Source organism: Mustela erminea, chromosome 8 (genome assembly GCF_009829155.1).
Source record: "Mustela erminea isolate mMusErm1 chromosome 8, mMusErm1.Pri, whole genome shotgun sequence".
NCBI lineage: Eukaryota > Metazoa > Chordata > Mammalia > Carnivora > Mustelidae > Mustela > Mustela erminea.
The window spans coordinates 74,718,979-74,732,007 of NC_045621.1; the positions used below are offsets into that span (position 1 = coordinate 74,718,979).

A 13,029-nucleotide genomic window follows, 5' to 3' on the forward strand; every position below is an offset into this window, starting at 1 on the left:
AAACTCTCATTTATTTTCCTTTAGGGCTCATAGCCTACGTGTAAATGAATCCGATTTGCTGAGCTTCATAGTTTTGTGAAATGCACTGCGTCCATGACAGTACCTTCTAATGACAACTCAGCATCTTCTAACCACCACAGTAGGAGAAAACACTAAGAAGAATTTTTTCAGGCTGTCATATTCAATGAATGCTCTTCTTTTTTTTTTCTTTCCCCTCTTGCAGGGGTAGGAGGATAGGAGGAGAGGATAATATATTTATTTATATGGACTTTATTGTTATTTATACTCAAGTTTTTAACAAAAATAAAAAACATTTTGAATCAGAGAATGCCTAAAAGTCAAACATTGAAGATGGTGGCCCCATTATTCTTGAAACCAGACATCAGCTAAAATGGACTTTATGTACTTTAAAAGTGAACAAGCATAAGCAGTCTTATTTGGTAAGTAGGTTAAATGTCAGCAAATCTAAAATTTCAGAGGCAATATTTTATTTCAAAAGTAATAAATAATATGGTCACATGTTAACTGGTGAGAGTTACAATGATGGAAACCTTCAAAATTCTTTAAAAAATTGGAATTATTTCACAGTTAGGCTGTTCACATTTCTCATGACTATATGTTTTCCAATGACCTATTAACCTAAATTAAAAGTTAAATACACATTACCTTACCAACGATATAACTTCAAAGCTGAGAAAAAGCACTAATCACAAAGAATTTCAATTAAACATTAATCTAGCAGTCCAAAGAGAAGAAATGTTACTGATGAGAGAAGTCCTAATCCTAAATAATATAGCTATGCATCTGTTTAAGAGACTAATATACCCTTAGCTTCATCAAAACACTTGTTAAAAAAATTACACATATCTACTTTGTTCAAGAAGTAATATGAAACTTGAAATAATTCCTATTTTAAAAAAAAGTGACTCCTAAAAAGGTTCATAGCATCTCACTGACAAAGCAAAAATATTACATTGAAATGGTTCATCTATTTTGGTCTCTAGTTATTAAAAAAGAAAAAAAAGCCACTGATAATTCATTATAATAATTCTATAAACAACTGGAAACATTATCAGGAAAAAAATATTTGGTCAATGAAAAAAAAAATCACTGATTCAATGAGCATTTGATCATTTTATTAACAAAATATAAGCAAGAATTACATCCCTCTCTGGTGAAACTTCTCAAATAATTTTATGTGGAGGGCCTTGAGATGTATCAATTATAAAACATGTTAAAATGAAAAAATTTTTTTAAATGTACAAATACAAACCAGTACTTTATACAAGAATTCTTATAAAGTTCGTTAATGTAAAAAATAATTTGTTTCAACTGAATATAAGGCATGTTCAGTTTCTGTAATTTTGTAGAACTATTTTTTTTGCTTTGTTGGAGACTTTTCTCTTCGCCAGTCCTGATGTTTGTTTGATTCTCTGGATTGTTTAGAGTATCTGCTAGATTTTTCCCATCGCCTTTCGGCACCATTCTGATACCTATCTTCATCACTTCTAGAACCTGAATGTTTTCTATTCTTTTCTCTTGACTTTGATCTATCTTTTCTTATAACATTTTCACAGTCTTTATTTCGGTGTCTGTGCTCATTTTCAGAAAAAGAGTTTCTTCTCTCTCCTCTCTTCTTTTTGGGATCACCATACTTATTTTCCAAATCTGTATGTGCTTCTTGGTCTCTGTCATTCATGATTCTACTGTAACTATTTCGTTCAGAAGGAACACCTCTGTCTGAAGTGTACTTTGTTATGGGATCTCTCCAATTTGGATCCCTTGAATTTTTATCTTTATGTTTTTCTGACCTTCTTTCTCTTTCAGTCCGTGTTTCCCGATGCCTTTGCTCTGGCCTTCTTTCTTCTTGTTTCCTATCATGGCTCTGTTGTTTCCTGATCAATTTATCTACTTCCTTACTTCTGGTGTTTCCTTGTCCCTTCTTTCTTCTATCTTTATCTGCATACGTAAAAGAAATCGTTAGCTTTTTTTATTTTAATCTTTAATAATTTAACAATTACATTTATTAATCCATTGTAGGTTTATTAATTCAGACAAACTGGATGCAAAACTAAATTGAATGGAAAGTCTTACAACAGGATATTTTACAAGATGAGTAATTTTTAAGAATATGTATCTTATCACCGAAGTACTGTTTTGATCCTTAGACTCAAAGCTATAAACAGAAACTTTAAATAAACTATAGCAAATGTAAAATTTTTTATAAAGTGACTAACAGGTACAAATTTTATTCAAAAACAGAAATTCCAGCCCTGTGCATTATGTCATATGGAACAGTAATCAGATCTGACATGTTAATAAAAACACAGTGAGCACACGTGAGCAACATCACTTCTAAAGCTGGGAAGTGGGGTTACTGTGTTTAACAGCATGAATATGTATTTTTCAAATAAAAACCTCTTCCTACAAAAACAATAGTTCTGCTCTCCAGTGCTATCAGAGAAGCAGTATCTACACCAGGAAGAGAAGCTTGTTAAGACATATAATCACAGGGGCGCCTGGGTGGCTCAGTGGACTGAGCCGCTGCCTTCGGCTCAGGTCATGATCTCAGGTTCCTGGGATCAAGCCCCGCATCAGGCTCTCTGCTCAGTGGGGAGCCTCCTCCCCCCGCCCCGCCTGCCTCTCTGCCTACTTGTGATCTCTCTCTTTGTCAAATAAATAAATAAAATCTTAAAAAAAAAAAAAGACATATAATCATAGGCCTTATCTTGATTTCTGAGAAAACTCTTTGGAAATGGCTGAGAACAATTCAATCTTACTGATACAATCACAAATATTAAATAATCACAGTGAAATTTTAAGCTATAAAACAAATTTAATCAGTTTATCTGTGTTATTTCCTTTGCGTACATAAATCAAAGGTGCTGAGAAGAACAAAAGTTCTGTCAAATTCATACATATACAGAAAGAAAATATGGTAGAAAACTGCCTACCTTCGTCCTGTCTCCACCTAAATCTCACTGCACCAACCTGTATTTCTTCTGCCAAATGCCTACCCTTGGCATAGTCCATTGGTTTGCCACTAAGGATTTATTTCTCTGGTTCCTACCAAGCAGCTCAGCTGAGCTGCAGCTACCCAAGCAGAAACCATCTGGCTGCGTGCTAAATCAACGTCTCTCTGTCCCTACTATTCACCACTCTCAGGGCAGTGCTGACAAAAAACCCTGAGCCCTACCATAATAGGCAACCAACCCACTGTTGGGTGTTTGCTTTATAATTTTCTAATTTTGGGACAGTTCATATTGCTTTTATGCTACTTAATATTTTACTAATAAAACAGAAAACTCTCTACTGAAATTGTATGATGAGGCAAATTTATTTTGAATCAGCAAGATTCCTTACTGCAGCAATTCAAGCTGTGTTATCATCTGTTCTCAAAACAGATATCATGAAATAACAAATTCTTTAGAATTAAGAGGTGAATATTAAATGAACAATGTTAACGTATTTTAATTCAAGAATAAGACTTCCTGTGGACAAATGCAATCTTGCTCTAATAATATAAAATACTGAGAGTCCCACAATTCTGGCTGCCACACACACTCTTTTAAGTGCAATAAGCCAGAGAACAAGAGCGTAAAGTTCAACCTTCCAACTACTTTATCCTGTCACTAAATATGCATTAAAAAGTAAGAAATGATATGCATTTTGGCCAATAAGACTCTCTCTCATTCAGACTAAGACACTGTGATGGAAGAAAGATCCTGGGGAAAACGAAACAGACCTTCTCAGAAAATGGCACATTTAAAAAAATCCTTTACTACTGTATTTCTACTTCTAGGAAGGATGGAAAAAGCTGTGGAAGACCAGTGCCCCTGCTGAAAACAACTAGAAACGCCAGATACAAATTTAAAATCTTCTGCTTAAAGGCACTAAAGATCTTGAACAGCTTGAGATATTATAAAGAAAGGCAGTGCTCAAAAAAAAAAAAAGAAAAAAAAAAGGGACAGGATAGTGTATGTTGAAAGAACAGAGGGTCAACTTCAAGGAGTCCTAACTGCCAAAGCTGAAATGACCTGAACAAACAAATAAATTATAGTAATGGATTTTAACTAATTCAGATAAATACCCAAGAGTGCACATTGATAAAATGTAAAGTTAACAAGTAAGTGGGGGTGGGGGAGAGGGATAATTCTTTCTTGCAGAAAAAATTCAATCACTAAATGCAGAAGAAAAAGACAAATGGAAAAATCACATTCGGCAAACATCACAGTAGTTAAGTATTGCAGACAAGACCCAAGGATGGATGCTAAAATTAAAGAGCAAAAGGTAGAGGAGAAAGAGAAGATTTGCATAGTATCAAATTATCTCCCTACAAGACATTAATTTATAGAGAAAAGGAGTTTCTGTCTTTTTCTGCTCAAAAGAAATTGAGCAGATATCTCTTTAACCAAGTGATCAAAGTTAATGTCACCAAAAAGACATATCAATATTATGAACTCCAAGATAAGATGCATTAAGAATACATTATTTTCTATGGTATTCTGTCCAAAAATGCATAACCTCATTCTAATCATGTAAAAATATCAGACAGATATCCAAGTTGAGGGACCAATTCTAAAATATAAGTGACCAGAGGACTTCAAAAGTCTCAGAGCCATTAAAGCCAAGAAAAGCCTGAGAGGAATAGGTTATAGAGGACTAAGAAGAAAGTCAGTTCAATCCACGTAGGAACCTGGAATAAGAAAAAGGACATTAATGGAAAAACTGGTGAAATTCAAGTAAGAATATGTTTAATGTATTGTTACAATGTTAATTTCCTGGCTTCGGTAAAGGAACTCTGGTTACATACAATACGAACACTAGGAAAAGTTGAGTGAAGGCTATATGGGAATTTTCTGTACTATTTGCAACTTTCTTTTAAGTTGATTAAGGGCCAGCATTCTAGAGAGGGCGGAACCATGGAGAAGTAAGCTGACATTCTACAGCCACTTTCTCCCTATGAGCATCTGCTGATCCAGGGTTACTGCTGAGGGACAGAGAGACCAACAGAGCTCTGGCAGCTGCACAGGCTGGGAGAGACAAGAATGGAATGGAACTAGCTATTTGCAATACATACATGTGACAAAAGATACATATCCACAAAACCTAAAGAACAACAAATTTATAGAAGAGACAACTTCATAAAACAACAAAAAGGGGGGAAAGGTAGCAAAAGATTTGAAAAGACATTCACAAAAAGGAAAATACCCAAATGACCAATAACATTATAAAATAGTGTTCAACTTCATTAATGATCAAGAAAATGCAAATTAAAACCACAATGCAATACCATTACATATCTACCAGAACAGTTAAAATGAAGAAGATATCCAACCAAAGTGCTGAGAGGATGGGAGCTACTGGAACTCTCAAACATGGCGGATGGGGGTCTAAACTGAAATACTGACTTGTCAAGCTGGCAGTAACTACTAGAGCTAAATATACACACAACCTACAACCCAGTGATTCCCAGGACAAACCTAACGGAAATGCACATATGTACATATATGTGCATTTACATATATGTACATACCTACCGAGTATGAATAAGGATATTCATAGGAATACTATTTATATATCTCAATTGCTTCTGAGTAAAAGGGATGTTAAATAGACTGTAGCATATTCATACAGTGGAAAACTATACAGCAATAAGACTGAAGGAACTATAACTAAATGAAGTATTACAGATGAAGCTCACAAAAGTAATTGTGAAAGATAAGCCAGACACAAAGGAGTTCACAAAACACAGTTATGAAGTTAAAAACAGGCACAATGAATTACGGAATTACAAATGAGAGTAGTAGCTGCCCTGAGGCAGTGGATGGGAGGAGCAGCAGTAGCTAGTAACTCTGGTAATGGGTAGCTAGCATGTGGATGTGTTCTCTTCATGAACATTTACACTTACGATGTGTGCAATGAACGCATAGCATTTATCAGTAGCTAACATGACCCCACTACAGTAAAAAACTATTTAAAAATTTTTTTTAAAAATAGAACTACTAGAAAAGCTATAAACTGGACTATAGGCACTATGAATGAATGGCATTTCAGTCGTCACTCAAATAAGTATTTGCAATGAAATATCTTCATTTCTATGAAGAGGATTCCAATAGGTAATCTTAGCGTTATAAATGATGCAATTCACTACAGGCTCCAGCAGGGATAGATGATCATTTATATTATTAATTGTGGCTTTTAAACAACTGAACTCTAAAATAATCAAGCAATCAAATTATTTTCTTCCCTTGCTGTAAACATCACCAGCAATATACTTGTTAGAAAAAAGAGCCCAATCCATTAGAAGTGAGTTTCCATACCTGAGGCAGAGCTCTGACTACTGCTGGATGAAGACCCACTGTCTTCGCTGGAAGACTCTGAACTACTGTCACTGCTGTCCGAGTCAGAGGCAGAGGACGCCGACTCTGAAGAGGAGGACGCGGAAGAGGAAGAGGAAGGGGATTTATTTGCCTCAACATCTGGTTTCTGTGCCACAATGACCTTCGGTGTGTTTTTGAGATGCTCACGCAATTCATCCCTAATTAAAGATATAATCTCTGTTAGTTTCTGCTTTGAAGGCACCTATGACATAATTTTATAAGATGAAAATAAAATTTTGAAAACCATCCTTACGTTAAACCTCCAAGACCTATCGAAGTAAAGAAGTTGATGGCAAACCGAGTGTTTCTTGGATTATCTCGGGGTAATAACCCTTCAAAAAATGGCTGTAGGGTTCTAAAACAAGAAAAGAAAATGAACAAAAGAGAACACATTGCTTAAAGAGAAAAAGGCAAATTTCTTATATAATCATTTTTCAGATTTTCTACGTATTTTTAAATTGGTAAATGAAATGCAATTAAGTAAGAGATTTATATAATTTATTAGGTTAGGCTACATGCTATTTAAATGAAATAAGTAGGGTCAAGTTATAATTTACTAAACTTACAACAGAGGAGGTTTTTTTTTAAAAAAGATTTATTTATTTGAGAGAGAGCCTAGGCACACGGGCGTGCACAGTGTGGGGCCTAAGGGAGAGAGGGGAAAAAGAATCTCAAGCACACTCCTCAAGGAGTGCGGAGCTCAACACCGGGCTTGATCTCACAACCCTGAGATCATGACCCGAGTGGAAACCAAGAGTTGGATGCTTAACTGACTGAGCCACCCAGGCGCCCCACAGTTTTTAAAAACTTTTTTATACATCACACATACATACATATTGTATAACAAACACAATCGCACACACATACACACACATCTGTGAATGTATACAATAAAGTAAAAACAAATCTCTGTTTTATATATAGACACACACAGCACTGTGCACAGCACTGGGGGATGGGAAAAAACAGTCAACAAAAGGGCGAAATCATGAATGAAGACTGCATACAATCATTATTTCCAGGGATGGGAACAATACAAGGTGGTCTGGACATGTTGTTCTGAGTGCCACACTGAATGACTAACCAGCAGGGTCAAGACAAACTGTTACACAGAAAAAAGTGACATACAGGAAAAATAATTAAGAGTTTTGCTGGAGAGACCAAAAGAGGGGATTTCTAGCTCTGGAAATGGAGGTAAGGAAGCACGAACAAGCTGAGCAATGTTGGTGAAGTCTAAGGAGAGGTGAAGTAGACAGAGACCGGTAAGGTTAGTCTATGAAACCAAGAGGAGAGAGGGACTAGCCCAGAGAGGGCATGTTGAAGCCAGAATGGAAACTGTGGCAAAGAGGAGAGGTAGGCTGAAGAGTAGAGACCATGAAGAGTGAGGCAGAATGAAAAGAAAGTGAGGAGCCACAGTGAGCAAGTGGCCAACTGCATTAGTAAGGCCGGAAAGTCCGGGGGCAGGAGGATTGAGAAAAAGTACTTGACTTGGCAGGCAGTCACTAAGAAATCTGAAAGGATGATTCAGCAGTGTGAATGAAGTAGAAGTCAACAGTAATCTGAATAAATTGGAAATAAGAAAGCTGGTGTAGGGATTACATGATAGTCCTGGAACAAGATTCTCATTCAGTGTAATAATTTGAACAACTACATGACTGAGTCATCTAAATACATTTATAATTACCATTGATAACAAAAATTAATTAATTTTCTAAGGTTCAAAATTTGGGTTAAAAATGAAAATAAAGGGGCGGCTGGGTGGCTCAGTGGGTTAAAGCCTCTGCCTTCAGCTCAGGTCATGATCCCAGAGTCCTGGGATGGAGCCCCGCATCGGGTACTCTGCTCAGCAGGGAGCCTTCTTCCTCCTCTCTCTCTGCCTGCCTCTCTGCCTACTTGTGATCTCCATCTGTCAAATAAATAAATAAAATCATAAGAAAAAAAGAAAATAAGACTGTAAGTAGTACTCATCAGAAAACTCCAATGAACATGCAAAATAATTGTGTGTTCTAACTAAATTAAAAGAGGCACTGATTCTGTGTTTACTCTCCTGCAACTAAAATCCAACATTAAAAAACTGCATGTTGGGGGCGCCTGGGTGGCTCAGTGGGTTGAGCCACTGCCTTCGGCTCAGGTCGTGATCTCAGGGTCCTGGGATCGAGTCCCACATCAGGCTCTCTGCTCAGCAGGGAGCCTGCTTCCTCCTCTCTCTCTGCCTGCCTCTCTGCCTGCTTGTAATCTCTCTCTGTCAAATAAATAAATAAAAATCTTTAAAAAACAAAACAAAACAAAACAAAAAAAACCCCGCATGTTGTCCTGTGCCACAGAACATGAGATTCAGAGTAGTAATTAATGGAAGAAGAAAGACCTAGGGACGCCTGGGTGGCTCAGTTGGTTGGACGACTGCCTTCGGCTCCGGTCATGATCCTGGAGTCCCGGGATCGAGTCCCGCATCAGGCTCCCAGCTCCATGGGGAGTCTGCTTCTCTCTCTGACCTTCTCCTCGTTAATGCTCTCTCTCACTGTCTCTCAAGTAAATAAATAAAATCTTTAAAAAAAAAAAAAAAAGAAAGACCTAGGGGCTTAACTCTTGTTTTTACAACCAAGTGTGGATTTAGGTTGCTACAATGGGAGGAAGATTCCTGAGGACAGTAAGAATAAAACGTGCATAATGATAAACTTACTCATCCTTTAATCTTGCATTAAGTTTAGGAAGACCCATATATTCACACAGTTCTTGGAAAAATATTTTAACAAAAATTCTACTGGATGATGTAGTGGTTTCTTCACTTAGCTTTATACATTCAAGAACCTGAAAATTAAAAGACAATTTTATTTTGTTCTAAAGATAAGACAAAATGACCAACACTTATAACTTTAAGCATCTCTAAAGAATTATCTGTATCTTTCTTTGTCCTAGTAAGTATTATTTCTTGGCAAAGTTTAAGACCATCTCTCTATGCTAATTTTCATAATGCTAAGACACTACAGAAATAGAGCTCATTCTTTCTTGAGTAATGTGCTTTTATATTCTGCTGTAAGTATATAATGCTGAAGCAAAGATTACTAGCTCCTAAAACTCACTCATCAAAATGTGGATATATATAGGGGTTTGGGGCAAAATGCCACTTAATGCATTAGGCTACAGTTTTGCATAGTACATATACAGTAAGGGTAAAGACAGGAAGAGTGATGGTTTGTTCTGAATACCAAGATTAAGCCTTAAAAACTGAAGCCATAGAGATGTTTTAGGACAAATAAAACTAAAAGTAACCTCCAGTTTCTATGTTCCAGGAACCCATTTGCTCCGATTGTTTAAAACCTTGATTTCATTTTCATTCCCAGAGGGGGAAAAAGGAGTAAAAATATTATTATAATCAGGCTCCTAGGCCAGCTTACAAAGTACCTATTAATGCAGCTAGACATACTTAGTACTTACAATATTACAAGAATCTATCTAACGTTTATAAGGTCACTTTGCTGCCTCATTCTACTATCAGGTTGTGGTATAGTACAATGTGATCCTCTTCTTTCTTTCTTTCCTCTTGGATGTAATTTCTTTCTTTCAACTTCACTTTTCTTATAACCTATCACTTGTTATTTTGTACTGGCGCTATGGGCATATCTTACCTTATGTATTTCTTATATGGTATGTTCCTTTAAAGCAGAGATCATATATAGTTCACTTTGGATGCCCAGTATCTCTCTCAAGTGACTGGACACAGAGCTGGTAACTAAATGAATGGCTGTTGGATGAACAGCAGTTGTACAAAAAATTCCAGTGTCACGAATGTATTTTAAATTCCAATCCAGTATTCATTTGTGTATCAAGGATATCTTACCTTGTTCTAAAGAACTGACTACATGATGCATGGACCATAAAGCTATTCGTGTACATGGGTATGAGTATATATGCACGTGTGCACACACAGAGAAGAGGAAAATCTCTATTTTCCCCTGAAAAGACCATTAGCCATCACTAGTAAAAATCACTATTAAAAAGGGCTGTTAAAATCATCACAGGTGGTATTTCTTACACTCACGTTATTTACCTAACTTCTCAATCCCACGCTGTATGAATATAACCTCAAAGATAGCCATTACGATAAAAGTTTGCTATACATTTCATTTTAAAGCACATTTCCTACATAGGAAAACTATGGTTATATTATACTTAATACCTATTCGAGAATAATGGGATGAGGAAGGAAGAATAAATATCGGTTCATCTACTTACACTCCATGGAAGTGAATCAGTGTATAAAAGGTGAGCAAACATCTTGGCAACATTTCTCAATTTGTTTGTTTCCAAGCGATGGATGGTATCATATTGTTCTTTGAATATACTTTCAAAGGATTCCATGTATTCTTTTTTTAGCATGCAAAATCGCTAATAAATAAAAAAACTGAAGGTCAGTAGCACTAAAAACTGACTCTCAATACCATTACGAGCATATTAGATCCTTCTAAATTTACTGAATCAAAAATTAGTAAATATTTTGCATATCATATCATTCAATCTTTTTGTGCTATATGATGGAATGCTTAAAAAAGAAGGTAATGTATATCATCCCTATTTACCTGGGATTTATACACTAAAACAAAATTATACAAGTAGCTTATCACAGACACATACATTTATATACCATGCAAATATATTTCTCTGTGGGTAGAGTTTAGATTTAAAAAGTTATTTTAGCTCATGCTCTATTTGTGTTGCCTGAACATGTACTTGACTTCAGAAAATGCTTTGACATTTTGAAAAGGCAACATTTAATTGTCCTCTTTGGGAAACTGTTACAAAGCATAAAGAATTTCAAAAAGTTCTGGAAGAGTCATAAGCAATGTTAATAAGGCACTGCAAAATGAAGTAGGAAAGGAGGAAACTACAGAGGATGGGAAACCCGAGGGAGGGAAGAGCAACAAGCTCTTAGCGAAGACTTGCTCTTATATTAGACAAGACCAAAAAGCAGACACGTTAATTCACAATATTCATGTTATGGATTCCCCTAGTGATTCTACTAAATTCCAACAAGAAAAATGAGGTTGTAACTCACCCCAGCTAATAAGCCAAAAAATTTCTCATATGTCCTTTGTTGGGCACAACAGTCAAGTATCATGTTGCAGAGTTCTTTCTATTTGGAAAAAAAATTGCACTAGTGATTCATAAAACAATGAATCCATGCTGTATGATAATTTATCAATATGATAGAGACAGTTTGAATTTTTAAATAAGGGTTTAAATACACAAAACTTCCAAAGCTTTGTGAGCTTAAGTTATCAGGACAAAATTAAGAAATTCAATCTATGTCAAACCTGTATAGTTTTTCAAAGCCTTCAGCCTGGCTGACAGTTTCCATAGTCATCCATGCTAATTAGATTGATTAGAAAATTATAAATTTATATTAAGTATGAACCACCTCAAGATATCTACTATATGAAACAGATATACCATGAAGAGACTACTGAATAGACTATATTGTAAAAAGAGTCTACACAAAATCTTTAAAAATACAGCTCATCCATATGCCACCTAATAATTCAGTTATATACCTTTAAACTCAATTATTAAGGAATACATTTAATTAGTATGGAAAAGGTAGAACATGAGTCTTCATAGAAGCATAAATAAGCATAGTTACAACATTAACTTAAATGATACTCTGGTTAATAAAAGGTCTTTTTAAAAGAACAAAGGAAATAAACACCTCTGTGGCTGGATTTTCTAGCCTCAAAATAAATGTTACACATATAGATCTATTGATAAATCTATACAAATAGATCAAATCATTCCATAACTACTGGAGTAATATACTGTCTAATTAGCTATTTTTGTACCTTGACAACTCCTGTGCAAAAATTCTGTTGAGCTAATAAATGCAAGAGTTAATCCAGGACCAGAAATACCATCATCACAAATGATTTATAATTTTAAAATACTGTAATGAAGTATGTGTTGATTATATCAATTTCATAGACAAAGAAACTCAGACAACATGGACAGCTCAATGGAGACAAAATTTAAAAAGGCCTAAATTCATTCTTTGACCACTGCTGTAGAATTGATCAAGTATATATTTTTCTACAAAACATTTACCAAAAAGTTAAAAATTATTCTTTTTCCAAATATAGTAACTGCAATGGATTTGTGTTCTATAAATGGAAAATATAAATATAAGAATATATTTATTATATAAAATATAATATATACCCTTTCAGTTCATTTTTACTTCTATTTAATTTCACCTTAGTATTTTCAATTAGCAATTTTGACATTTTGTCATATTTAACAATGTGAGATGCAACCTAAGTAAATATGTAAATATATTTTCTTTTCTTTTATTTATTTGAGACAGAGATATAGGGAGAGACAGCATGAGCAGGGGGAGAGACAGTGGGAGAGGGAGGAGCAGATTCCCTGCTGAGCCAAAAGCTCAATGTTGGGCTCAATCCCACGACGCTGGGATCATGACCTGAGCGGAAGGCAGACACTTAACCATCTAAGCTACCCAGGCACCCTACTGTAACTATTTTTAAAACTTAGGTCTATCTATATTTACTGCATATATCCATGTGCAAGAGGGAGGAAAAGGGTCCTAAAGAAGCATAGAACAGATACTCTAGAACTGTGCTGTCTAGCATGCTAGCCC

At 35.5% G+C, this 13,029-nt stretch overlaps 1 protein-coding gene across 4 annotated transcripts in view; it reads right to left on the reverse strand.

Annotated features, from left to right (window-relative positions):
- Positions 1 to 254: 254 nt before the first annotated feature.
- CWC22 (CWC22 spliceosome associated protein homolog) overlaps positions 255 to 13,029 on the reverse strand; it is a 60,110-nt gene continuing 47,335 nt past the window's right edge. For 3 of the 4 annotated variants that reach the window (XM_032356110.1, XM_032356108.1, XM_032356109.1), the window contains 6 exons: positions 11,437 to 11,514; positions 10,617 to 10,769; positions 9,064 to 9,191; positions 6,637 to 6,738; positions 6,324 to 6,541; positions 255 to 1,959 (listed from right to left, as the gene is read on the reverse strand). In XM_032356110.1, coding sequence (XP_032212001.1) covers positions 1,373 to 1,959; positions 6,324 to 6,541; positions 6,637 to 6,738; positions 9,064 to 9,191; positions 10,617 to 10,769; positions 11,437 to 11,514 — 1,266 coding nt within the window. In that variant the 3' untranslated portion in view covers positions 255 to 1,372. Of the gene's footprint in view, positions 1,960 to 6,323; positions 6,542 to 6,636; positions 6,739 to 9,059; positions 9,192 to 10,616; positions 10,770 to 11,436; positions 11,515 to 13,029 lie in introns of those variants that run through there. The other variant, XM_032356111.1, reaches the window with a different exon arrangement.